General features: G+C 49.7%; 1 protein-coding gene across 2 annotated transcripts; it reads left to right on the top strand.

Annotated features, from left to right (window-relative positions):
* On the top strand, nt 1-24,892 carry EDN3 (endothelin 3). 2 transcript variants are annotated; one of them, XM_061437017.1, is made up of 5 exons: nt 1-448; nt 1,045-1,333; nt 20,334-20,510; nt 21,575-21,655; nt 22,011-24,892. In XM_061437017.1, exons 1-5 carry the CDS (start codon nt 397-399, stop codon nt 22,015-22,017), a joined length of 606 nt encoding a protein of 201 aa, XP_061293001.1. In that variant the 5' UTR covers nt 1-396; the 3' UTR covers nt 22,018-24,892. The 2 variants fall into 2 exon arrangements, with proteins under 2 accessions (XP_061293001.1, XP_061293000.1); XM_061437016.1 differs by having other exon boundaries at nt 2-448; nt 24,385-24,892.
* The last annotated feature ends 741 nt before the right edge of the window (nt 24,893-25,633 follow it).

The raw sequence follows: 25,633 nt of genomic DNA, 5'->3' as shown, positions 1-25,633 counted from the left end.
GCCCCCACCCCTCGCCGTGCTGGGTGCGCCGCGGGCCGCTGCGCGACTAGCCGGTTCCCCAGCGCCTGGGAGGCGACCCCCGTGCGCCCGGGGTTCAAAGGCCCCCGCGCTGCAGCTCCAGCCCCTCCGGGGGGCGGGGAGGCGAAAGGGGTGGTGCGGGAGCCAGAAAAGCCCTAACCCACAGCCGGCAGCCCTGAGCCGGGATGGGCAGCGCGCTCTGAAGTTTGTGACGGTCGCAGCCGACTCCTGGCCGCAGCCCGGGACGCGGCGAGCCAGCGGCCGGCCTCGAAGCATCTGCAGTTGGAGGGTGAGGCCCACTGTGCCCGGTCCGAGCGCCCTTTGGCGGCCACAGGCGCCCGTCCTCCGGCGCGGTGCGCCCGCGCCCGATCGGGGTTCATGGAGCTGGGGCTGTGCTTCCTTTTCGGGCTCGCTGTGACCTCCGCCGCAGGTAAGCGGGCCGGGAGGCGCGCGTCTCCTGGCGCGAGCGCACACACAAAAGGACCCCGGATCGGGGGCGCGGGGAGGGTGCCTCGCCGGGGGAGCGGCCTGGAGGCCGGCTAGAGGGCAGAAGCTGAGGGCACGGACCACCCCGCGGGCCCGGGAGGTTGCAGCCCACACGCAGGCAGGAGACCTGGGGCCCGGGCCCGAGTTGGTCAATTTTTCATGAAGTCGGGAACTTTTCCAAAAGTTTGCAAACGATTCAGAAACTGTGCAAAATGACTGCAAAGTGTTCAGAAAGCCTGCACAATGCTTGCACGTTTTCAGTGGGTGCAGATGGCTTGCACGCTGTGCAGTAAGTGAGAAGAGCTCCCCAGATTGTCACAAAGTGTGCACACAACTTGCAAGCTTTTCAGAAACTGCTGCACATAGCTTTGCAAAATTTTCCGAACATTGGGAGTAGCTAGGAGACTTAACAAAAAAGTACCCTTAGCTTGCAGACTTGGCAGAAAGTTTGATAGTCCCCTTCCCCAGTTTCTACGGGATGGTGGGTGTAAGGGTCTGCATTCCTAGGAACTCAGGAGCCCCTCCATCTGCCTCCTGCAGGATGGGTGCCTCACCCCCAGTCTGGGGATGCTGGCAGGAGCAGCATGCCCCGGGCCCCCTCTGCAGCCACATCGGAGGGGGACACCAAGGAGACTGTGGCCACCATGGCAGCCCGGGGTCCAAGCCCCAGAAGCCCTTGGCGGGAGCAGGGACCAAGTCAGTTCGGGAAGCAGGGGGCCGAGGGGGTCCCTGTGCACCACCGAGCCCGGCGCTGCACATGTTTTACCTACAAGGACAGAGAGTGCGTCTACTACTGCCATCTGGACATCATCTGGATCAACACCCCTGAGTGAGTCAGCCCTGGGGGGAGTTGGCCCGGGGGAGGGGAGGGGTGCTCCTGGCTAGGACCCTCTCTTCACACTGAAGGAGGACCTAGTTCCTTCTGAGCCCAGGCAGCCCACAGCCCACTTGGCACAGCCTTCAGCCCTCCTGCCAACTCAGGTCAGCTCTGCAGGTCAAGGGTGTGACTCTCATCTCCTCTGAGGGCCTGGCCTGGGAGAAACCCAAGCCCAGAGTGTCTGATCTGGTCGAGGGGTGAATGAAATGAGCCAGCCAGAGGGATTAGACACCTGAGAAATCCCTTTGGGGGGAGGAAGCCCCGAAAGTTACTCCTGCCCCCGGGCCATGTGGGTCCTGCCCCTCTGCTGACCCTGCCAGGCTCCAAGGAGTTTCAAATTCCTTGAAAGCAGCCTGTTCTCTAGGGAGTGCAGGGGTGGGCTAGGCAGGGCCTAGTGAAACCTCCCCCACAGGGTGACATTCCATGGAATTCAGGCTCCTTACCTCCTGGGTGGTGAGCCCACAGTTCCTCCTCTTTCCCATGTCACCCCTGCACCCGACAGCTCCCCTTCTCTCCTCCAGTCAGTAAGAACTCTCTTACTGCAAAACTGAGACAGTGCCACCTGAGTCCCTCCTGGAGTCTCCTTAATGTAAAGTCGCCCCTCTCCTGAGGCTGTGGGTAATGACTCAGCTCAGGAACCCCTTCTAAAGAAATATCCTCCTGCAAACTGTGAAGAGGGCTTGACCTCAATCTGGTCACCAGCCTTTGGAATTTGCTTTCCTGGTCTCTAAAATCCAGGACTTGGACCAGACGTCTCTAGGTGTCTCTGGGTATTCTTGGGATACCTTGGGCATCCTGCTTAGCCTTTCCAGAGCCCTGGGCCTGGACAGGCAACTTTGCTTCAGTGTTTGGGTCCCCTTGATCCAGGGGTTCCTTTGTCCCCGAGCCATGTGACCTCTGAGCACCCTGGGTGACAGCTTGATGGGCCGCACATACCTACCTTGTTTTACCGATACCCCAAGGATGAAGTGCAAAGGAGACTGAACCTAGGGGGTCGGATATCTTTCAAAACCAGGTCGTGAGTCCTCTGAGTACATCTGGTCTAGAAAGTCACCTTGCTGTCCTGCATGGCAGGCAGGACTGGCTCCACTCAGGAGCCTGGACACGTGTACAAGGTCCGGGCTCAGAAGGACCCTCACAGTCTAAAGTGTATTGTTGATGTCTTGAAATGCTTAATACTTTTTACATTCAAGTATAGTTGATGTACAGTATTGTGTTAGTTTCAGGTGTACAACACAATGAAATGCTTAATATTCTTTGAAGCAAGGGCTCTACATTTTCATTTTATCCCAGGCCATCCAATAGAGAGCTGACCCCAATGCCAGAACTTGCTTGCTGGGTTATGTCTGGTCGGCACACAGAGGGAGGGATGACCAGGCCAGATCTTAAAGAGAGGTGTGCTGGGGAGGGACTCCTGGACAGGCTGCCACTGACAGCCTTCTATTCCCAGACAGCTGTCAGCATCACCTTCTCCTGCGGTCTCCATCACCCTGACATTTATCCTCTCTGATTCTTATCCTCTTGGCATCGTCCTCTGACTAAATTAGCTTCGCAGAACCCAGGGCAACCTTGGCAGGAATCCCCGGCTGTGGTTCTAGAAGGAGAAAGAAGAAAGCAAAGCCAGTTAGGGGAAAGGGACTTTGCAGAGGATAGGAGGGGAGAAAGGAGAGGATATTGGGAGACCACCTTAGTTCTCTGCCTGTTGCCAAGCTCTGAGCACTCGCTGCATGGAAGCACTCATCCCATCCCCATGACCTGGTAGGAATCCTGTCTTCCCCTTCTGAGCTGTCATGTGTGACCGGAGATGAAGCCATGGGTCTTTGGCTTTTCCCAGGATATCCAACTTACTAATGTTCCCCTCACAACTTGATTTACCTCTTCCCTTCTTCCCAGACCCTGATTCATTTTAAACACTAGAGGGAAGGATTAAATATGGTGTTTGGGAGTTTCATGAGCTACCCTGGGAAACAAGAAGTGACAATAGCCAGACTTGAGCATTGTAAAGTCAGACAAGCAACATAACCTTTACACGGAAGATGTTCCCAGATGGTCTTTCTCTGCCTTCCTTTCTTTCCTGTCCTCCCTCCTTTGCTCTTTCCTTCCTTCTGAAAATTGTCTGTTGCTGTATGGGCAACTTCACTGGCAAACTTTAAAACATCTTGGACAAGATTGCAAAGTGAGAGAGTGGGCTTTAGGGAACTTGGGCTTTCAGAGAAATGGAAGCATCTGAAAATGACTGGAGTGAACTAAAGGGCAGGGTGACGCACACTGAGGACTGAGTCTGCTTCCCACTCCCTCCCCAACCTACCATCAGAACCCTATGTCGAGGGCTCCTCTCTCTTAGCTGTCACCCCTCTTCTTCAGCAGACCTTCTTCATCTCCTGGGACTTCTCCAGGTGTGATTTGCATCCTGTCCCCACCACTGGCTGTGCTGGGAGACCACAGGAGTCTGGGTCTTCATGCCTAAATTGAGAGTCTGGAACTTTGGGTGATTTTCAGCTTCTAGTGTCTTTCCTTCTACTGCCTTCCAGTTGCACGGAGGTAGAGGTAAATCCTGCTTTATCTCAGAATGATGCTTGGGAAGTTGCAAAGCCTTCTTGGAGAAGGTCATTTCAGCTGCATTTAAGGACCTGCAAGCTGCTTAAGGGGGGATGTTGTTCTTGCATCTCATGTGGAAAGTTAAGGTTCTAGAGAGCAGCTGCTCCCAGAGGTGTTTTCCAGGCATGAGATCCACGTTCTCTGGTTTCCCCACATCCTTCTAAGCACTTAGCTCTTCCAGATCTGAGCTTGATCTGCACCCAGCACATAGTAGATGCTTAGTAATGCTGGTTTTTGCTGTCACTGAGGTTCTATCTGCAGGACTTTCTCCCACAAATGAGGTGTCCTGTCCCAGAGGTCTCACATCCCTAGAGACATGTGCAGGAATGTGGATTTTTCTGGGGCTGTTGCTCATAGCTTCCATTGTTTCCTCCAGAAGATCTCAGGCCCCGAAGAGAAATGAGCCAACTGCATCCCGGGCAGCTGCCGTCTTAGACCTGGGGAGGTGCGGAGACGGCTGCCCGCCCACGAGGCGAGGGATGTTCATGGCTTTCCTTGGCCCTGTTAGGAAGCCACCGCGCCTGCCCCTACCCCCAGCAAACCCACCATTGCCAACGAAAACAAAACCCCACCTCAGAGGAAATACTCATCTCATCTCATGGTCATGGAAAATATGCCAAGAATAAGATCATAAGGAGAGAAATAGGGACAAGAAGGCCACATACTGGAGAAGGCAATGGCACCCCACTCCAGTACTCTTGCCTAGAAAATCCCATGGATGGAGGAGCCTGGTATGCTGTAGTCCATGGGTCGCTAAGAGTCAGAGACAACTGAGTGACTTCACTTTCAGTTTTCGCTTTCATGCATTGGAGGAGGAAATGGCAACCCACTCCAGTGTTCTTGCCTGGAGAATCTAGGGACGGGGGAGCCTGGTGGGCTGCCGTCTATGGGGTCGCACAGAGTCAGACACGACTGAAGTGACTTAGCATCAGCAGCAGGCCACATACTTACATCCCTATGCACTCGGGGCTGTTCCACAAGAATACTTCAAAAACAGGAGTGTCCTGTGACATGGTGAGGGATTGTCTCTGTTGGGGTTTCCAGAAAGACGGAACTAATAGGATGTGTATATATAGATCTCTATGTGTATATAAACACACTACACACACACACAGAGGAACTGATGTTTCAGTCTGCAGTCTGAGGCATCCTGAAGGCTGAATTCCCTTCCTACTCAGGGCATCTCACTTCTCTCTGTCAGAGCCTTCACCTGATTAGATGAGGCCCACCCACATTATGAAGGGTAATCTGCTTTACTCAACATCTACTGATTTAAATGTTAATTGCATCTGAAATATACCTTCCTGGCAACATCTAGACTGGTTTTTGGTCACAGATCTGGGTACTGTGGCCCAGTCAAGTTGACACATACAATTAACCATCACAGAGTTCTCAGTGCTAACCATACTCCACAGCAGGGCAGCCCCTCTGCACCTGCTACCATTGATCCACCTGGCTGCAGAGTGAGACCACTAGCTCTGACAGCCAATGAAGCCACAGGGCCCCCAGCAAGGAGCCCCGCTCAGTCTCTCCCACTTCGTTCCTGAGAACTGAGTGGACCTGCCATCTGTTAATCCCTCCAAGGATGCAATGACAGAGGCACTGTGATGCTGTGACCGTGACAGTGTTTCCAAACAAAAATCTGAGCCACATGGTCTGACAAGCAGGAATGTATTTCTGGAAAGAGCAGTGCAGGATGCTTGGAATCACGGCTGTGGTGGAAATCTGGGCTCTGTAGACTCGTGAGAAGACTCCAGCCCCAGGAGCTCTGCCCGGTGTCCTGTTTGTGATTTGCTGCATGGCCTGGGGATGGTACACCCTCTCCCCGTGCCCCCAGGTAAGGTGCAGACATCAGTGTGACTCTAGGATGGTGACCTAACAAGGTGACCAGCCTGGCCACACTGACTCAGCCAGCAGGAACGATATTTTTCCCCAAAGAAGAGGTGTAAAAATAATCATAATTATTCAATATATTCTCCCACAGAAAGGCAACAATTCGACAGAGTCATCTTTGCCCCTCCTGTTGTTCAAGAGAGGTATGCCACATGTTTCTAGGGAGGGGACATTTTAAGTTTGAGAACATCCCAGTGGAATGGATGGATCTGGTTCTCCAGCCTCCCGCTGATGTGGGAATGGCTGTCCACCCACTGTGTGATCACAGGGATCCCAGTAACAATCATGTGACCCGCAAGTCAGGACTGGGAGTACTGTTGCTGGAGATACAGCTTTTGAGGCAGAGGGATAGTCTTTTGAGCATGATCATGATCTTGCAGGCAATGGTCCACACTGATGTTGGCCATGACTCCTGTGAGTAACGACATGTGAGGATGACACGAGAGAGTGTGCGGAGTGTGCTCAGCACAGTCTCTGAACTCTAGTGGGCTCCGTATCTCAAGATCGCAGGACCATGTGGATAAGTGTACAACCCTGGGGGCTGCATAACCTTCCCTGCCACTCCACACAGTCTGTGATTGGAGGAGCCTGGGACGAAGAAGCTCAAGTCCTGCCGAAGTCAGCTTCCTTGGACCCTTAAACCATGGTCTTACCCAGCTTCCTGCAGTAACACTGAGGAGCTTGCACCTGGGTACCCCAGTTCCTCCCTACACCATGCCTCTTGGTGGGTGATCGCTTAGCATTTGTTCTGCATCAGGTTTACAGACCCTGGGAAAAGGTGTGTCTGGCTGACTGCCCTGCTGATAAGCAGCTTGATAAGCACCCTGGTGGCCAAAGGTTGTCCAAGCTTGATGAGATTTGGTCCTGCCCTTTTCTGCCCCTCCTTTGTTGTTTGCTTCCCTGGTGAATAATTGGAATGTTTGGGGAAAGGGGCATGGTGTTCTCTGAAGGCATTGCTAAATAAGCAGGTGGGTACAGTAACAATGGGGGTGGGGCGGGGGAGGGCTGGGGTGATGTGGCAGCGTGGTAGGGTCTGGCTGTGCTGTGCTCAGTCATTCAGTCGTGTCTGAGGTTGTAGCCTTTCAGGCTCCTCTGCCATGGGGATTCTCCAGTTCAGTTCAGTCTCTCAGTCATGTCCAACTCTTTGCGACCCCATGAACTGCAGCATGCCAGGCCTCCCTGTCCATCACCAAATCCCGGAGTTTACCCAAACTCACATCCATTGAGTCGGTGATGCCATCCGGCCATCTCATCCTCTGTTGTCCCCTTCTCCTCCTGCCCTCAATCTTTCCCAGCATCAGGGTCTTTTCAAATGAGTCAGCTCTTCGCATGAGGTGGCCAAAGTACTGGAGTTTCAGCTTCAACATCAGTCCTTCCAATGAACAACCAGGACTGATCTCCTTCAGGATGGACTGGTTGGATCTCCTTGCAGTCCAAGGGACTCTCAAGAGTCTTCTCCAACACCACAGTTCAAAAGCATCAATTCTTCGGCGCTCAGCTTTCTTCACAGTCCAACTCTCACATACATACATGACTACTGGAAAAATAATAGCCTTGACTAGACGGACCTTTGTTGACAAAGTAATGTCTCTGCTTTTTAATATGCTGTTTAGGTTGGTCATCGGAGAAGGCAATGGCACCCCACTCCAGTACTCTCGCCTGGAAAATCCCAAGGACAGAGGAGCCTGGTAGGCTGCAGTCCATGGGGTCGCTAAGAGTCGGATACGACTGAGCGACTTCACTTTGACTTTTCACTTTCATGCATTGGAGAAGGATATGGCAACCCACTCCAGTATTCTTGCCTGGAGAATCCCAGGGACGGGTGAGCCTGGTGGGCTGCTGTCCATTGGGTTGCACAGAGTCAGACATGATTGAAGCGACTTAGCAGCTTAGCAGCAGGTTGGTCATAACTTTCCTTCCAAGGAGTAAGCGTCTTTTAATTTCATGGCTGCAATCACCAATCACCATCTGCAGTGATTTTGGAGCCCCCCCAAATAAAGTCAGCCACTGTTTCCACTGTTTCCCCATCTATTTGCCATGAAGTGATGGGACTGGATGCCATGATCTTAGTTTTCTGAATGTTGAGCTTTAAGCCAACTTTTTCACTCTCCTCTTACACTTTCATCAAGAGACTCTTAAGTTCTTTTTCACTTTTTGCCATAAGGGTGGTGTTATCTGCATATCTGAGGTTATTGATATTTCTCCTAGCAATCTTGATTCCAGCTTGTGCTTCTTCCAGCCTAGCATTTCTCATGATGTACTCTGCATATAAGTTAAATAAACAGGGTGACAATATACAGCCTTGACGAACTCCTTTTCCTATTTGGGACCAGTCTGTTGTTCCACATCCAGTTCTAACTGTTGCTTGCTGACCTGCATACAGGTTTCTCAAGAGGCAGGTCAGGTGGTCTGGTATTCCCATCACTTTCAGAATTTCCACAGTTTATTGTGATCCACACAGTCAAAGGCTTTGGCATAGTCGATAAAGCAGAAATAGATGTTTTTCTGGACCGCTCTTGCTTTTTCGATGATCCAGCAGATGTTGGCAATTTGATCGCTGGTTCCTCTTCCTTTTCTCCAGGCCAGAATATTCGAATAGGTTGCCATGCCCTCCTTCAGGAGATCTTCCCAACCCAGGGATTGAACCCAGGTCTCCTGCATTGCAGGTGGATTCTTTACAGTCTGAGCCACCGGGCATGTCAGGATAATTTGAATGATCTGCTGGGAACCCCTTTGTTAAATGATGAAATCTTAGTAAGGCTGAGTCCCAACAGAGCAAACACAATGCCTTGCAGTCATTTCTCATTGTACACAGCACCTGGGTCTCAGTACCCAAGACCTGAGTGTGGGCCACCAGGAAGGCATCCCAGGGAATAACTACAGAATCTGTTTACCAAAAATGGTAAATACATAAGAACACATAAAAAAAGATGGTATTGGGACTTGCCTGGTGGTCCAGTGGTTAAGACTCCCGCTTTCAATTCAGGCGTTGCAGATTTGATCCCTGGTCAGGGAACTAAGATCCTATACATCGTGGGGTGCAGCCAAAACAATAAAAAGAGAAGACAGTATCAGCCGGACTAGAAATGATCTTGAACTCAGTTTTCTGACTGATCATGTTTTTACTCTCTGAGTCATTTACCTCCCACGTAACCCTCTCCTGCTTAGAAATCTATACATGTTTACATTCCAGTTTTGAGTTTGGGTAGCAGCAGCTCAGAACATTTCACGGCAAGATGCATTTTTAAAGTTTGATAGCCGTGGGGCTAAATTTCAGAGTTTATTGGCAAGGTCAGCTCACGCAAGGTGACCTCCTGGTTGGGTTCAGTTGGACCTAACGTCTTCTTTTCTACCCCAGAATAGATGTGAGGAGGTGAGATGTCTGGGGGCAAAGATGGGTTCATTGAAATGCTGCTGATCCCGACTGGATAAGAAAGAGACTTGAGGCTGGAAAGCAGGTTGATTTGCATCGAGGAGGTCATGACCCTGTGTGCCCCTGAAGGGAGAACTTGGATTTTTGCTAGACGAAGAGGATGTTGCAACTAGGAACTTGGCCTTAAATTTGAAGGCAGATGAAAGGCTGTGACATCTCTGGTGTGGTTTGTTCCTGCAAGAATTTAAAACAAAGGAAGCTGGGAAGCAAACAGTGCTTTCCTTAGGGGGGCCCCACAGCCGGTTGGAACTCACAGGCTTTGTAGCGCCAGATCGCAATCCCGTCTTGGATCCACAGCATCTCAGCAAGTTTGATGGGGGCTGCCTGTGCTCCACTTCCTCCCTCCAGGTAGTCCCCTGTAAGCATCGCTCAGCTTTGGAGTACATTAGAAGTAGATTTACTGTTTAACAGAAGGAAATAACCCTCTCAGTCTAAGCCATGTTTCGGTGGAAACAGAATTCCTTAAAACGGGACACACACGTGAGCACACACAATTTCCCTCTATTTAGGACAGGAACCAATTTTATTTAGAAGGAAAATAAATCTAGGCAAAGGCCACAATGTAGATACGCTACTGGTCCAGACAAGGTTCCAGGGGCTTCTAGAGTCCTGCTGCCCCACCAAGCCCCCAGGAACGGACGGCAGAACAGGGCATCCCCACCCTTTCTCGTCTGCCCCAGTTTGGAGTCTTGGGAGAGCCAAGAGCATTTGGAGAACCTAGCGATGTTCAGAGTCCTGGAGGCACAGGTCTTCCCTTATTTTATGACCTCTTAGGGCCAACTGAGCAGGAGGCCTTAATAAACAGTAACTCTAGAATGCGGCAGCCAGCGAGCCCTGTGCCTGGCTCAGTAATTTAAAAAACAGAAACAGATTCATGCGCCCATGAGAAAGGCTCAGAGGCTCTCAGATGTGGCCAAGGTGTTGCGGTCCTGTGCTGCTTGGTGATGGCATGAATGACCCACAACTTGGGGAGCAGTGAACAGCTTTGCCAAAAGCCAGAAGCAGGTCGGTGAGAGAGCAGAGGTGTCTGTAGCTTTTCTGGGTTTTTCTACATCTGATTTCCACAGATTTCTTGTAGGGTGGCAAGATAGGGTGAGGCTCGTGACATACTCTTTCAGGAGCAAACTTGAAGGGGATGCCATAAAGTTAAATGAAAGGGAATGCAATGTTTTTTAAAAATGATAATGAGTGCAGAAGTTTCATAATCAACCAAATACCAACATTTCTAATAAAGACAGGATCTGACTCTGCTTGGTTCTTGTTTTGGGATAGAGCCTGTATCTCTAGAGGGACTTAAGTTTTCTTAGCTCGAGGTAAGCAATCAAGTTATCAGAGTGACCACAACAATGCAAAAAATTAGATTAGGAAGAAAATGGGTGTCTTTATTTTTGTTGCCATGGCAAGTATGTCTTCATTCAGTAAGGTTTTTCCATTCTAAAGATGAAATCTTATGAAACTTATCGAGGGTGTCTTCTCTTCTTTCTGCTGCTGCTGCTGCTAAGTCGCTTCAGTCGTGTCCGACTCTGTGCGACCCCAGAGACGGCAGCCTACCAGGCTCCCCCGTCCCTAGGATTCTAAAGGCAAGAACACTGGAGTGGGTTGCCATTTCCTTCTCCAATGCATGAAAGTGAAAAGTGAAAGTGAAGCCACTCAGTTGTGCCTGACTCTTAGCGACCCCATGGACTGCAGCCTACCAGGCTCCTCTGTCCATGGGATTTTCCAGGCAAGAGTACTGGAGTGGGTTGCCATTGCCTTCTCCAGGCTCTTCTTTCTGAGGGTTGTTTAAAGGGATGTGTGACGGCGTCTGGACTTTTTTTTTTTAATCCCCCTACACATACCCCCATCCTTAAAAAAATACCTGCTCCTTATTTTACTCCTTCTGTTTCCACTGCTGGTAACTATTTTGAGCCACATCTGTCTGCAGCTTTGCATAAAGTTATAATGAGCCTGTGCCAGACAGACGTGGATTGCTCATGCCTACATTTGACCTGGAATGTGTTAGGGTCACTGGGGGTTGGGGAGGGAAACTAACCTCACTCACATGGATGCATTTGGGTTATAGCAGACAGGGGGGAAACCAGCTAACCTGTTGGATTCCCTAAATGGCTTCAGTTGCGAATATTGCAGGCATTTGTTGCCCTAACTTCTTGATTATTTTTTGAGCTGTCACTCTTGGAAATCCCACCCCACACACAGCACACACAGAAGGATGTTTCTGTTACTCTCTGTGGCTTTGACCACTTGTGCTTCCTCTAAATAGACTTCATTCAGAGCCCGTGTGCCTGTGTGAGGGGAGGAGGCTACTGTGTTGAGGGACCTGATGGCACGATTCAATCTTTGGCTTTGGGATTATTTCTAAGCTCAGTTATATGGCGGTAGGATGTGGAAGAGTCCTACTCTTTGGATGAAGCTTTCTGAAAACAGTGGGTAAGATCCTGGGACTCTCTCCACTTAGGGGTAGGTAGGGACCCCACATTTCATTGTGGTTTCATTGCTGGAGAGAAGCCCTACTCTAGCACATGTGCTATTCGGAGATGCTCAGGTGTAACAGTGAGGGCATTTGGGAATCTCTCCATGGAATTTGGAGTTGGACGGAGCCTTCAGAAATCCAGCCCTTTCATTTCTCAGCCCCAGAAAGAAACCACTCAGCCAGGGCCTCTCTGGGAGCTAGTCTTCAATTTGGACCAATATCCTAGGTCTGTCAGCCTAGGGAGGCCTCTGGTTTTGTCTCTGAGACTTCATCCTTCCAGGCAGCCTGGTTTTTCCTCATGTCTCTGCAGAAGTTACTATCAAGATGTGGTATTTCCATTTTAAGTGATCTAGAGACCATATTTCCTCCAGGACAATGATAGTAGAAATCCAATACATCAGCTAAGAATTCTAAACGTTTGGGAGATTGGGTTTGGAATGAGAAGTAATGGCCAATTAAGACCTCCTTCCCTCTCTCCTTCCCTGATAGCTTCCCTGATACCTTCCACCTGCAATGCAGGAGAAAGTGAAAGTGAAGATGCTCAATCGTCTCTGACTCTTTGCGACCCCATGGACTGTAGCCTACCAGATTCCCTCCACCCATGGGATTTTCCAGGCAAGAGTACTGGAGTGGGTTGCCATTTCCTTCTCCAGGGGATCTTCCCAACCCAGGGGTCGAACCTGGGTCTCCCACATTGCAGGCAGACGCTTTACCCTCTGAGCCACCAGGGAAGTCCTGTTCAATTCCTGGGTCGGGAAGACCCCCTGGAGAAGGGATAGGCTATCCACTCCAGTATTCTTGGGCTTCCCTTGTGGCTCAGCTGGTAAAAAATCTGCCTGCAATGCGGGAGATCTGGGTTCAGTCTCTGGTTTGGGAAGATCTCTTAGAGAAGAGAAAGGCTACCCTCTCCAGTATCCTGGCCTGGAGAATTCCATGGACTGTTTAGTCTGTGGAGTCGCAAAGAGTCGGACACAACTGAGCAATTTTCACTTCACTTTCCTCCCCTCCTTTCTTCACATAGCAGACCCTTGCTATTGAGATGCTGTAGTATTATTATCGGAGAAGGCAATGCAACCCACTCCAGTACTCTTGCCTAGAAAATCCCATGGACGGAGGAGCCTGGTGCGCTGCAGTCCATGGGGTCGTTAAGAGTCGGACATGACTGAGTGACTCCACTTTCACTTTTTACTTTCATGCATTGGAGAAGGAAATGGCAACGCACTCCAGTGTTCTTGCCTGGAGAATCCCAGGGACAAGGGAGCCTGGTGGGCTGCCGTCTATGGGGTCACACAGAGTCAGATACAACTGAAGCGACTTAGCAGCAGCAGCAGTATTATTATGCACCTGCTCTGAGCCAGGCACTGCCTGGGCTGCCCTGGATGCTGAGGTGGACAGGCAGAGGTCAGCTGTTACGTACCCCAGGGGACAGGAAGGAAGCCACACCTGCAGCCCAGGTGAGGAAACACCCCTTCTTCTTGGGTCCGACTGATGGGGGTCAATGATCTCTTTGAAAATACATGTAATTCTGGTAAAATTCCCCAACAACCAAGTCCTGGATAAACTCATGAGTTGTGGGTTGCTTTCTTTGAGTGGGGGATGGGGGGGATATCTTTAAAAAAAAGTTAACTACCAACCCACAGCATGTTGCTCACTCTTTTGATATTTCTAAATAGTCTGGTCATTGGCTATTCCTGAGGCTGCAGGAGGACTTCCTCCTTTCGTGGGTGGTGGAGGAACAGTCTGCCTTGGGGGCCTCCCACTTAGAGATGCGGCAATTTTCTGCAGAAGCAAAGCTGCAGATTGCCAGTTCCCTTTATGTTGTTTGTGAGCAGGAAGATCATGTCGTGTTCTTTAGAACCAGAAAGCATGTGTTTCTGCTTGTACAATGAGGTCACTGAGGAGATGTATTTCCTGGTTATTTTCTTTCCTAGAGGTTGGAAGGGCACCCAGTGGTTGTCTGGCATGAGGCCTGTCCCAAGCCAACTTTCACAGGCATTTGATGAGTGGACAAGGAGTAAATTCACTGGAGGACAAGCCTCCTGAGGTGGTTAGCCAAGTATCTCTGAGCATCATGAGGTCGTATGCTTGCTCCCACCTGTCCAAAGGACAGTGTGATCCAAACCAAACATTTCACAGTGGGCACACCTGGGAAGAAAGGACTCCAGCTAGCTTTGTTGGCTGTGTTTTGTCCTGAATTGGAACACATTCTTTTGTATTTTGTTGCATGAAGAAAATCTCTACTTGTCCTTGGCAGCTGCAGAGACTCCTGGTCTTTCTATGAAACCCAAGAGATCATGGTTGCATCCATCTTGAGAGAGTGAGTTCCAGGGTCAGCTTGAGGTCACTGGTTGCAAGCAACAGAAACTTAAATGTAGCTCACACAGCACAGGAGTTTATTGGAAGGACATGGTGTGATCTACCACCTGGAAGGGAGGGAGAAGCAGGACCAGGCTTAGAAAGAGAGAGAAACCAGGACAAGACTGGGGGTCCCAGGGCACAGACAGACAATGCAGGATGCTTAGTAGCAGCTCCAGACTATTTTCTTTTTTTTTAATTCTTGGTTTCACTATGTGGCACGAGGGATCTTAGTTCCCCGACCAGGGATCGAACCTGTGTCCACTACAGGGGAAGCTCAGAGTTCCAACTGCTGGACCACCAGGGAATTCCCATCCAAACTATTTTCTGACCTCGAATTGGTTTGCTCAGGTGTCTTGGGAAGGAGAGGGTGCCATGAGCCAGCTTGGGTCACCTGATGAGTCTTGAGGTGTGGGAAGGCGAGATACAGTGATTGACAGTCTCATCAAGACCTCACACAGGGAGAGAGGGACCATTCCCCAGGGGAAAGACAAGAGATTGGATTCCAGGAGACGAAAACAGCCAGCATTGAATTCAGGCTCTAGAGAATCCTGGGCTTTTAAGTTTTTCAAGGCGGGTGTTTCTGTCTCTGAGCTATTGTTTCCTCCTTGTCTCTATGACTATGTGCAAAGTGGAAGTGGGGAGGGGCAGTCCACTAGATGTTTCTTGCAGTTAATGGATGCTTTTACAGGTCTTTGAATATTCAGTCACTTTCTGTAGTTACTTCATTCTGTCTTATTCTTCTAACAGAGTTCCTAGTTCACACTTTTTCCTGATTAAGTTTTACAAAGACGGTCAATGAAGCTGATCCACGTTTTCTTCCTTGCCCAAGAAGGTGTTTCAAAACTTGAGAGAGCAACTGAGTGGTACCTTCTAAGGAAGAAATTTAATAAAATCTGAAATTGAGCCTTAGTTAGAAAGCCTGTTGGAGTCTGGAAGTTGATTCTCCGGGGAGCTGTGAGGGGCAGTATCTGATGACCGCTGGTGCCTGGCAGCTGGGGGGCCCCCGCCGTCTGCCTGCCATTGGCAAACAGTTGTTCCTCTTCCTTTCGGCTGCAGGACCGGTCAGCAGCGTCGTGCCTCCTGTACGATGTGTCCCAAAGACGGTCCTGACCTTGCTCTTCCGTTTCAGAAGGAAAACGTGAAGCGGAGGAGACAGCATCATCTTGGCATCTGAGTGTGAAGTGAAAATGTTGTTTGTTGAGGAGACACCCACCAGAACCTGGGCTTTTTAAAGTTGAAAATGACAACAGTTTGTAAAAATAGTAGCTGGTGCTAATTTTATCACCATGTCACATGATCTGTCTGGCTTTGCTTTATGGAACAAGCCACTAGAGCAGGGATTGTACCCTGAGATGCCCATGAAGGCCAGACAGGTAAGAAAAGCACAGGAGTAGGGACTGGGACCAAACAAGAGTGTTTGAGCCAGGCTCTGATGGTACCACTCAGCGGCAGACAGCTGCTGCTATGTTGGAGTGTGGGACTGGAGTGAGTATAACTGAGAGAAGATGGAAATTGGGATATTTGTGTGAAATTTTCAAGTTAAAAAAAAACAACAAAAACACCACCCTCTTGTGATTGGATGAAGCCTACAGGAATGCCAATTTTCTAACCTCTGCACTAGATTAAACTGTGTGTGTACAGGGCCATGGGCCCGTCATGAATCATCAGAAGTCTAGTCCAGGCCCGTACATTGGAAACCACTCTGCAAATATTTGTTGAGTACTATTCAGTTTGGGATGGGTAGGTGGGGTTATGAAAACTGGGCTTTCTAGGACAATTCGATCGACTTTGCTGAGAATTTAGAGTCTGGCTGGGTGATGATGCAGATGGAGAATGAATACAGGAGATTTGAAAGTTTAGTATTTACTAACGTTTATATATGACAGCTGGGAGAAAATGGGAAATAAGGAACACTGTGATAAGTATGATCTTGGCATCACCATCACTGATCAAATAATGAATGTTCTGAGCATACGCTGAGGACAATTTAATATCAAAGACACACAACACTAGACATTGCCAATGTGATTGTTTTGGGGTGTTTTCTTTTGTCTAAGAGCATTTGGACTGATCTTACCTGCTTCTCTTTTGTTTGGAGCTCTGTATTATAACTGGAACATGAGCAGGTTGAAATGCTGCCTACTTTTATAAAGAACTGTGTTCTTTAAGCCCCACTGTAGAACAGGAGGCTAAACCACAGGTCAGACGGTGTGCTGGTCAAAGTTCTTAGCCAATTTAACTTCATTTTCAGAGTTCTTTCATTAGTTCCTTCCAATTCACCGTTCAAGAGACATTCGTTTCTTTATCATTCAAGAAATGACAAAGGTACCAAGACAACAGCTAAAACATGAGTGCTTATTGGGCAGACAATGTAGAAAGATGGCCCAGCCAAAGGAAGCCTGACAAAGAATGGCACTGCTGTGCCAGGTGGCATTCTGGTTCCTTCTTACTTGTCTTTCTTACTTAGTCACACATCTTAAATGCAGGGCTGGTAGATAGGGTTTTTTATGCCCGGTACAACTCACTTGAATTCCCAGACTAAAAAAGCAACAGCAGTAGCCACATTCATTCACTGCTAGGAGCTCTTTGCTAAGTACTCTTCATGCAGTGCAGTGTATCATTCAGTCCAACAACTTTTGTAAATCAGGAAACTGGAGCGGGTGGAGTGATCATCATGTAAGTGCTACACAGCGGGATCCAGGTAACCTTTCTCTGTGCTCTGTGTACCTTGTACATACCTGTGCATATTGGCTGGTGAGGTTTCTTTATCCTGTACTGTTTTAATACACCAGTAGTATGTGAATGCCCTAAGGCCTTTCTGCATCCTCATCACACTTGGCATAATCCCAGGGAGATACAGGCAGACCTTGGAAATACTGCACATGTGGTTCCAGGCTACCTCAACAAAGTGAAAAAGCAAGTCACACGAATTTTTTGGTTTCTTAACACTTATGAAACTTTTGTTTATTCCATACTGCCATCTATTAGGTATGCAATAGCATATCTAAAAAATGTACATCCCTTAAAACTACTTTATTGCTAAAAATTCCAATCATCATCTAATGCATGTGGCCACAAAACCTCAATCTGTAAAATTCATATTATCTGTGAAGTGCAGTAAAATAAGGTATTCCCAGATATAGTGGATGCTTGGCAAATGTTAGAAATTCCTTGTAAGGAATTTTGTGGTTGTTGAACATTGTAGGTTGGAGAGAATCCAGTCTTACTGGTCTAGTTTATCTCACGCTCAACAACCAGTTACTTAATTAATAGTCTTCATTTTCTCAGCTTTGTGCTGGGTCCACAGCAGGTGCAAAAGACGGAGCCCTGTCTGCTACTCTCTTGGAGCTGGTGTCCACTCTCAGAGCTGGACAAGAAAGACCCCTGCCTTGGTTCTGTGGGGTAGAGGGCGTCTCTGACCCTCCTCTGGCCCTATCTCCTACCCACTGCAAGGAGTCTATGGGACTGAAAGCCATATGCCCCTTCTTCTAGACCATGTACCGAGTATTTATAACCCTGGAATCCCCCCTCCTCAGGTGTCTCCGAGCCCACTTCAGGGTCTGACGTCCATGGACAGAACAGGGCTTAGGGCACATCTCCCAAGGCCTACAGGGCAGCCAAGGCGCAGCTGCTTGCAGGATGGGGGTGGGGGTGGGTGGAGCTTGGGGTGCACTTGGGATCCAGCAGGATGGGAAGCTGAAGTGCCGAATCTCCCAGTGCTGCCATGTTGCAACACAGGACTCCAGGGAGCCCCAGAATCCTAAAATCAAGTTCTGATTTCCAAGGTATTCTGAAGCCAAACTCTTATTTAAGCACTTATCAGATTTTAAAAACCTTTAAATTTTCAACCTATTCGAAGTGCGCCTTCGTTGGAGCTGGAATTGCTATTGTGCGGTGCAGAGCGGAGGGTGGGCCTTCGGTGGGCAGGACTATCTCCCAAGTCCTTTGGTTCTCAGCTTGCATCACCTGCTACCGGCTTCTAGGTCAGCCAGCAGAGTGCACACCTAGAACACCCAGGCTTGGAGCAGGGTTTTCTCCCTCCATGAACATTCCTGGAAAGTTTCAAGGGCTCATTTGCATACTAGCTCCTCCCACTAGGCTGCTGGGAACGTGCTTAGCAGTTCTGTTAATGAATACTGGGTCGCCCTGTTTCCTCACTTAAAACACTTCGTTTGTGAAGTTGACTGGCTCTGAGCACACAAATGCCTCATCAGCTGACAGCAACTTCAAAATTGCAGGTCTTGCTGTTGATGGAAAAATGGGAGCCGTGGTTGTTAATCCTTGTGTGTAATTTTCACCAAGAAATGGGGGCCTGGGTTTAATGTCAACACCTAGAGATTTAATGTGGCCCTATTACTAGAAATCTATACCTTTAGCCAAATCCTGCCTCCTCACAATGTCGGTATTGTCTTGCTACCCTACCCCTACCATTTCCCATTCCTGAGAAAAGATGAGGTTTTAGCAAAGGTTCCGCTCAGAATAGGGCCTTCCCAGGCAGCTCAGTGGTAAAGAATCTGCCTGCCAATCCAGGAGACACAGGAGACTAGGGTTCAATCCCTGGGTTGGGAAGATCCTCTGGAGAAGGAAATGGCAACCCACTACAGTATTCTTGCCTGGAGAATCCCATGGACAGAGGAGCCTGGTGGGCCAGTCCATGGGGTCGCAAAGAGTCATACACGACTGATTGAAAACATGTGCACAGCTCAGAACGGGAAGGGCCCCTGCTTGCTTTCTCCATCCTGTGAGCACAGACTGCTCCGTACTGGGCCTGCCTGGATCCAGGAACCATTTCATAACTAACTCGGGTAGGAGCAAGTGGGGAGAGGGGAAGAGAAAGAGGGTGGGGGTGGTTATGTTCTCAGCTCCAGTCTCCAGTCCAGCAGGGAGCAGGTTTCTCCCAAGCATCAGGTCAGGATGAGGCACCCCCCACTTTGTCCTCACCACCCCCAAAAGGCACCATGGCATGTGTTTTAAATTAAAGGAAATTCAATTTGATGTTATTTTGAAAGCATGCAGAGGATGTCAGAACCCCCTTTGAGGTGGCTGATTGGTGATACTTCATGGGGTTCACAGAAACCAAGGTGGTTAATCCTGGGGACTGGAAGGAAAGCCAGAATTTATTGGAAAAGTAACTTTTGGCCACATGTGTTTCCTCTAGCTATTATTAATCTGCCCCAAATCCTATTCAGTAGTGCTAATGAATTAAGCAGCCGCTTTTAACTTTTTCCCACTGAATTGCTTGGTAGTGTCCTCCCATCCCCGGAGAGCACTGGTTTGGATGGACATGAGCATAAGAAACAGATTAAACATTTATTGTTTCAAGTGACACCACCACCCTCATGCCAGCTCCAACCATAAATGAAATGGGTAAATAGTTTCAGGCATTTATTTCTTCATAAGAAGACTTTCCCCAAAGCCACTTCTGTCTTTGGCTATGTATCTCTCAGGGCACAGAGGCGTCCATGTCTGCGTCTTTAAGGAAGCCTTGTTCCAAGGCCACAGTGTGTTTCAGCGGCCAGAATTGAATTTGTATTCCAGTTAGCACAGACTACACATTTGGTGTATGCACAGAAGAAATTCAGTGCCTGGCGGGGCAGGGACAAACCAGGCTTTGGGCTGCGGGGTAGGAAGGCATCGTACTGGTATGGATGACCAGGCTCAGGTGCTGCTGGCTGAAGGATGAAGACTGGGATCAGCATTTGGGCCAGCAGGAATATCCATGTCAGGGGTTTGGATGCAGGAAGGGGAAACCAGAACTGCCCTGCAAGGATCCGGGATGGGAGGCCTGCTTGCTGAGGTTAGGTCTTGAAAAGACTGAAAATGCACACACGCACACACCTGGCATTGCTGGCTCCTGCCCAGAGAGGGCTGGCTGCTGGGAGGGTGCAGACAGGCCATCCTCCATCCTCTACCGGGACTTCCCATCTTTCCAACCCTGAGGCTCCAGCGCACTGCCTGGGGCTTAGGGGAGAGCAGGAGACAGGGAGTCAGGGTAGTAGGGGTGAAGGGTTCACTCCAGAAGCTTTCCAAGGCTCAAAGCCTGGGGAGGGTGTGGATCCCAGATCCTGGGACGTGGCTGCAGCGCATGCCTCACCCATCCTGTGCCCACCATCTCCCACCCCTTCGCCAGCTCCACACCTGCCAGCGCCCAAGAGCGAGGAGGCCCAGGAGTGGCCCTGACGTTGCTCTTTCCTTTGCAGACGGACTGCGCCCTATGGACTGTCCAGCTACAGAGGCAGCGGAAGCAGGGGCAGGAGGTCGGCTGGGCAGTTCCCACAGAGCCCACAGCCGGTGAAGGGGACGCTGCGCTGCGCCTGCACGGAGAGCGATGACGACGCCTGCTTGCAGTTCTGCACCTGGTCCCTGGCTGCCCGCGGGTATGACCCCTTCCCCGGCTTTCCGCACTTCCAGAGATCCTTGCCCTAGGCAGTGTGGGTACAGGAGGGCTTGGCTTGTCCTGGGGGATACCATCTGACGTGCGGTGAGGGTGGGGACCGTGCAGAGGGGATGTGGAGCCCCGGCTCCTGGAGGGCCGTGGGCATGGTATCCCATCCCCTTGCTGCCTTTCACAGCAGAGCCGCGGCCTTGTCTGGTCTCCAGAGGTATTTCTTCTGGATTGCATAGCAATTTGCCAAAATCTGAATAAGTTGCTAACTCTTAAAAGTTAAAGAATACCACTACCACCCCTACAAATGCACATTTTTAGCTTCTTCGAAAGTAACAAATGGGAGCATCTGGTCTCACCAGCCCACATGCCCTCGCGGCCAGATAGGCTGGTACCGAGTGAAGGCCACGGGTGAGATGTGCAACGTCCATTCACCTGTGTTCCTCATCGTCTTACTTTGTGGCTGCCTCCCCTGTCCCTGAGTTGGAGACCCTGTAGTCTCCTACAAGCAACTGGAGGAGCTTGTGGGTCAGTGTGGACTCAGATAAATCAGCAGGCCCTAGGTCTGCCCTGTCATGGCCATTTAAGTTGGGTTTTACCTAATAGCCATTCCTATTAATGCTCCTCGCTCCTGTTTTTCATTAATTTGGGCCAAGACCCCGCCAGGCAGAGCTACCCTGCCGAGCCTCTTCTGAGAGCCGTCGCTGGTGGGATGGCACCTCCAGGTGCTTCCTGGGCAAGTAAGCACCAGCAGGGGGGCTCTTTATGCAGCAGGTGCCACCCCAACCAGGCACCCAGGGCTTGCTGTCTGGAACCCCCAGCACAACCACATTTTTCTTCTTGGCTCCTTAATGTCCAGTGGATAACTGAGGAGTGTGGGTGGAGGCTGGATTTTAGTGGGACTCCACCCCCGTGTGCTCAGCCTTCGGAAACTACCCGAGAGGCAGTCCTGCGGGACCATGCTTATACTGGTGGAAAGACAAGCCTTACTGGATGCTGGAAAACCAGCCACATGGAAAGTAGGTTGACTCATTTGAACTGGCTCTCTCCCCACAGGAATTCAAGGTCGGCAGAAACATCTGACAAAGAAGTGGGAAAGCAGACTGGTGGTGCCCTGGGGGGCGTGCGTCCGAGGAGGTGAAGTTGCTTTCTGAGTTGCTGCCCCTTGGGTGGCATGGAGGACATGTGGGGTACATTTGGTCTGTGCAGGCGGCTAGCGGGAACCCCACTGCATGTGGGGGGGTTGCTTTGTCCCCTGGGATCAGAGCAGCCAAAAGCTATGGACAGCCTGCTCTGTCTTAGGAGCTGACCTCTGCATTCTCTGTAGCTTTTGAGCAGTGATGTCCAGCCCTGGATTTCACCAGGTCTGGATCAAGCTCACCAACCACTGCTTCTTGGAGTCCCTGCAGGCTCATCTGCTGGGGCCCACATTATGCTTCTGCTCCCATAGCAAAATGTGATCTTTAGAAAAAGAATCATTTCTTCTTTTCAGCAGCTGATTCTGGACAGAGATGAATTACAGCAGCTGGGCACCAGGTCCTCCAAGTCCTCCAGTTCATTTTATAAAATTTTTTAACCTGTTTGTGGTTTTTGTATGATCCCAAGGGCTTCCAGCAGCCCAACTGGGTTTATTTGTCATTCTATCAATCAGAAATTATTATTAATGAGTTGTCTACATATCTGCAATGGGATGGTAATTTATGTTCGTAGCAGTGGCCTGGAGGGGGTTTGGGTTCCTACATGGTTTGATCAAGGGAGGGTTAAACTGTTCTGGATATATACAAGACATTCCAAATTGGTAGCAGATTGCTTCGAGTCATCTGGAGAGGACTCTGTCAGCATCCACAATAAAAACGCAGAGAAGTGGCAGAGGCAGACCCTAGAGAGGATGAGTTAGGCCCCCACCAGTCCCCACTTTGCCTCTTTTTCCTCACCCCAAACCCAAACCAGTCTCAGTGAGGGAGTAGTGTGATTAAACCATCCAACTATTATGTCATTTACTCAATTCAGCAAGGACTCATTGAGCACCTGTGAGGTACAGGGCACCATCCTAAATGCTGGGGACACTACTGAGAATACGGCAAAAGTTCAGCCTTCCTGGCACTTAAATAGTGGGAGGAGCAGATAGCAAACCAGTACATAAAACACAGAGCAGGGCATGTGAAGGAGAGCAGGAGCAGGCTGGGGGTAGGGAGGACTGGGGGTGGTTGCAGGTGGGGTGGTCTCACTGGCCAGGTGACAGTGGCATAAAGACCTAGAGGAAATGGGGCAGGGTGAGCCAGAGTGATGAGGAAGGGAGGCTGTCAGACGGGAGGGTAAGCGCATAGGCCCTGCAGTAGGAACGTGCTGTGCTGGGCACGTTCTGGGAAGGCAGGGGAGGCCAGTGCTGTTGTCATTGTCCTGGCTTGATGTTCAGGAGGTGAGGACATTGGCACAGATGTCCCACCCGGGCCCGGAAAGGATCTGCTTCTAGGCTTTACAACGTTGCTTGTCAAGCTCCTGTAAGAAGCTTTACTTGGAAAGAAAAAGTCTTTCCTTATAAGCATGGTCCTGACTTTCTTGCAAGACTGGAGTTAGTCATCCCTAGTTTGACATTTTCAGAGTGGGACTTGCCACGGTCCTGAGTTTGTGATCCTCAAAGATGGGACCAGGCTGCAATAGAGAGAGAGCTCCCAAGGCTCTGTTGGCAGCGATGACTGGGTGTACACCTTCAGGCGAATGGCAGGCTCTGAAATTGCCAAGAAGCTCTGCCAAGGAGCTTGTTCAAAACAAGGAATAGGCTGAAGAAGGATGGGGTGGCTCCCTTTCAGGTAGTGGAGAGCTTGGCTTTTGTTATAGGCTTCTTTCTTCTCTTTTGCATATCCCTTCCGCCTTTTCTGAGGTAGGCTGAAGTCAAGGCCAGACAAAGCAAGTAGGCTTTAGACCTCCAACAAAGTGGACGTCCCCGCCCCGTGGTCTGCCTGCCCCTCCACTGGCCCTTTCGGGAGCTCCCTGGGGAGAAGGGCCTGCAGCAGGAAGACCTCAGTTATGGCTCCTCCTTGGTTCACATTTCCACTTCTTTGAGGAAAAGAAATGAGTTTTGCCTGGGGGAGAAAACCCACTCAAAGGGTCCTCACTTAACAATACAGCCCTTTCCCAAGAATGCCCCATCCAAAGACCCCAGCTTCCCTAATGGGTAAAACGATCCCAGCTGTGCCTCAGGGCCCGCAGCCCAAGGCTCCGGTTTCACTCAGGAAATTGTTTTTGGAGAGGTATGGCATGTCGCAAAGCCACTTCTCTCTGGGAGTGAGTGGACCCCAAGCTAACTCTTTGCAAATGTAAACCCATGTCCATCTGGGAACAGATGCAGGCTCCGTCGGAGCATGTCGACGTCCGACCCATCACAGGGGGCAGGCACCAGGGGTGAGCTAGCAGATCACAGCTCTACAGGAGTTGATGAGTTTGAAGCTTATGGGATTTAGACAGACATTTTCAGCTGTGTTTGGTACCCACTACAAGAATACATCTAAAAAAGAAAAGGAAAGGAAGAAAGAAAGGATTCTTGATGTTTGTGATAAGAAAAGGAGGAAATGAACACCCTCAGGTGTTGAACCCCAGGCCGTGCAGCAGAGGGACTTCTGTGCCCTTTGCCAACAGGCACACTGATGAACCATAGACCTGGTTCCCTGAAGCCGCTGTGAAGGCAGCCCCAGCACAAGGCTATTTAGAGTGATATTTGTTTTCAGGAAGAAATGTGGATCTTTGGGGAATGGCTTCAAAATAAGCCACAGACACAAGCGCTTTGTAAATTATGTAAATTTCTATTTATCTATATAATTGGCAATAACTGGGAATTGTAACGCCTGACAGTTCGCAATCTCTTTCAGCTGCGCTCTAGTGGCTACGCTGAGATTACTGAGCAGCTGAAGAAGACGGTGTTTTTCAACCGCAGGGATGGGGAGAGGCCGCCCATCCCCTCTCCCTTCCCCTGCCAAGGTGCTAATGCAATGGTGGATGCTGGGGTGTTAGCCTTGGCCAAATGCTAAATTCTCAATGAGTAGTATAAGGTACGAATGTGAATATCCATCATACGGAAATGGAAAGGACTGATGTGCCAGCGAGATGGTATACAGTTTCGAGAAGCGATTATTTATTGTGAAACTGGTCTCTACATCAACTCCTTTCGGTGGATGTGTTCGCAGCAGAATCTCTGTACATAGAGATGTTAAATTCTGTTCTGAATCCCAGCTTGTGTTCCTTAGGGCTTGAATTATATTTTTGTTAAACGCCTAAGCACCGTTTGGCTCTGTGGCAGGATGGTATCTCGGAAACGCATTCATTGTGCTAACACTCAGAAAATACTGTCAAATGCAAAATAAAAAAATCTCAAAGTTTGCTCTGATTTGTGGGTTTTTCTGGCTGGTGTGATACACATTGTTTCACATCAGCTTTCTGTGGGCCCTGGGAGAGGACGGAAAACAGTTCCAGTTCCAGAAGCAGATTCATCTAAAGTCAGTTATGGAGCAAGATGAGCAAGGGGGCTGCTTGAATTGTATGGAAGGAGCAGATCTGGGGGACTGTCTGAGGAAGATAAAACATTCAAGGTGGTTGGGAAGAGATATTTTTGGGGGAACGATGGCTCCTTCCCCTGGTGCCACCCTTGTCGGCTTCGTAGCGATGCACACCTTTGTCTTCTGGCCCCACAGGCACAGAGGTATTGAGCAGGATCCCAGGGAGAAGACAGTCGTAGCCAACAGTGGACCTTCGCATTTTATTTTGCCTTGCTACTCATGATCCTTGAGTAGCATTTTATTTTGCCCTGCTACTCACGATTCTTGAGAATTAAAAGCCAGAAGTGACCATGTTTGCTTGATCTTCTCTATCAATTACAATGTTTTTAAGCCTCCAAGACTTACAAGACATCTGGGGGGGTGGGAGTGCCAGGCTCTTCTCCCTTCCTTCTTTCTTTTGAGTCAAGCATTGGAGACCATCAGGGAATGGGACTAAGAGACTCAGCCAGAGAGCCAGGAGAAATCTAGTATTCTGGGGTTTGAGCACATCTAACCTGAGAAAGCCCAAGAACTTCTTGTTTTAATTAAACAAACTTTAGAGAGTTTCGACTTTGATGAACTGATA

This window comes from Bos javanicus, chromosome 13 (genome assembly GCF_032452875.1).
Source record: "Bos javanicus breed banteng chromosome 13, ARS-OSU_banteng_1.0, whole genome shotgun sequence".
Taxonomy (NCBI): domain Eukaryota; kingdom Metazoa; phylum Chordata; class Mammalia; order Artiodactyla; family Bovidae; genus Bos; species Bos javanicus.
The sequence above is the reverse complement of the archived record's forward strand: the minus strand, read 5'-3'. Positions and strand labels throughout refer to the sequence as shown.

Bases quoted from the DNA above. Each gene is read 5' to 3' on its own strand.
- EDN3 (XM_061437016.1), top strand. From the start codon at position 397: ATGGAGCTGGGGCTGTGCTTCCTTTTCGGGCTCGCTGTGACCTCCGCC. The intron at 449-1,044 runs GTAAGCGGGCCG...TGCCTCCTGCAG, and splicing joins CGCTGTGACCTCCGCCGCAG to GATGGGTGCCTCACCCCCAG. The intron at 21,656-24,384 runs GTGAAGTTGCTT...AATCTCTTTCAG, and splicing joins GGGGGCGTGCGTCCGAGGAG to CTGCGCTCTAGTGGCTACGC.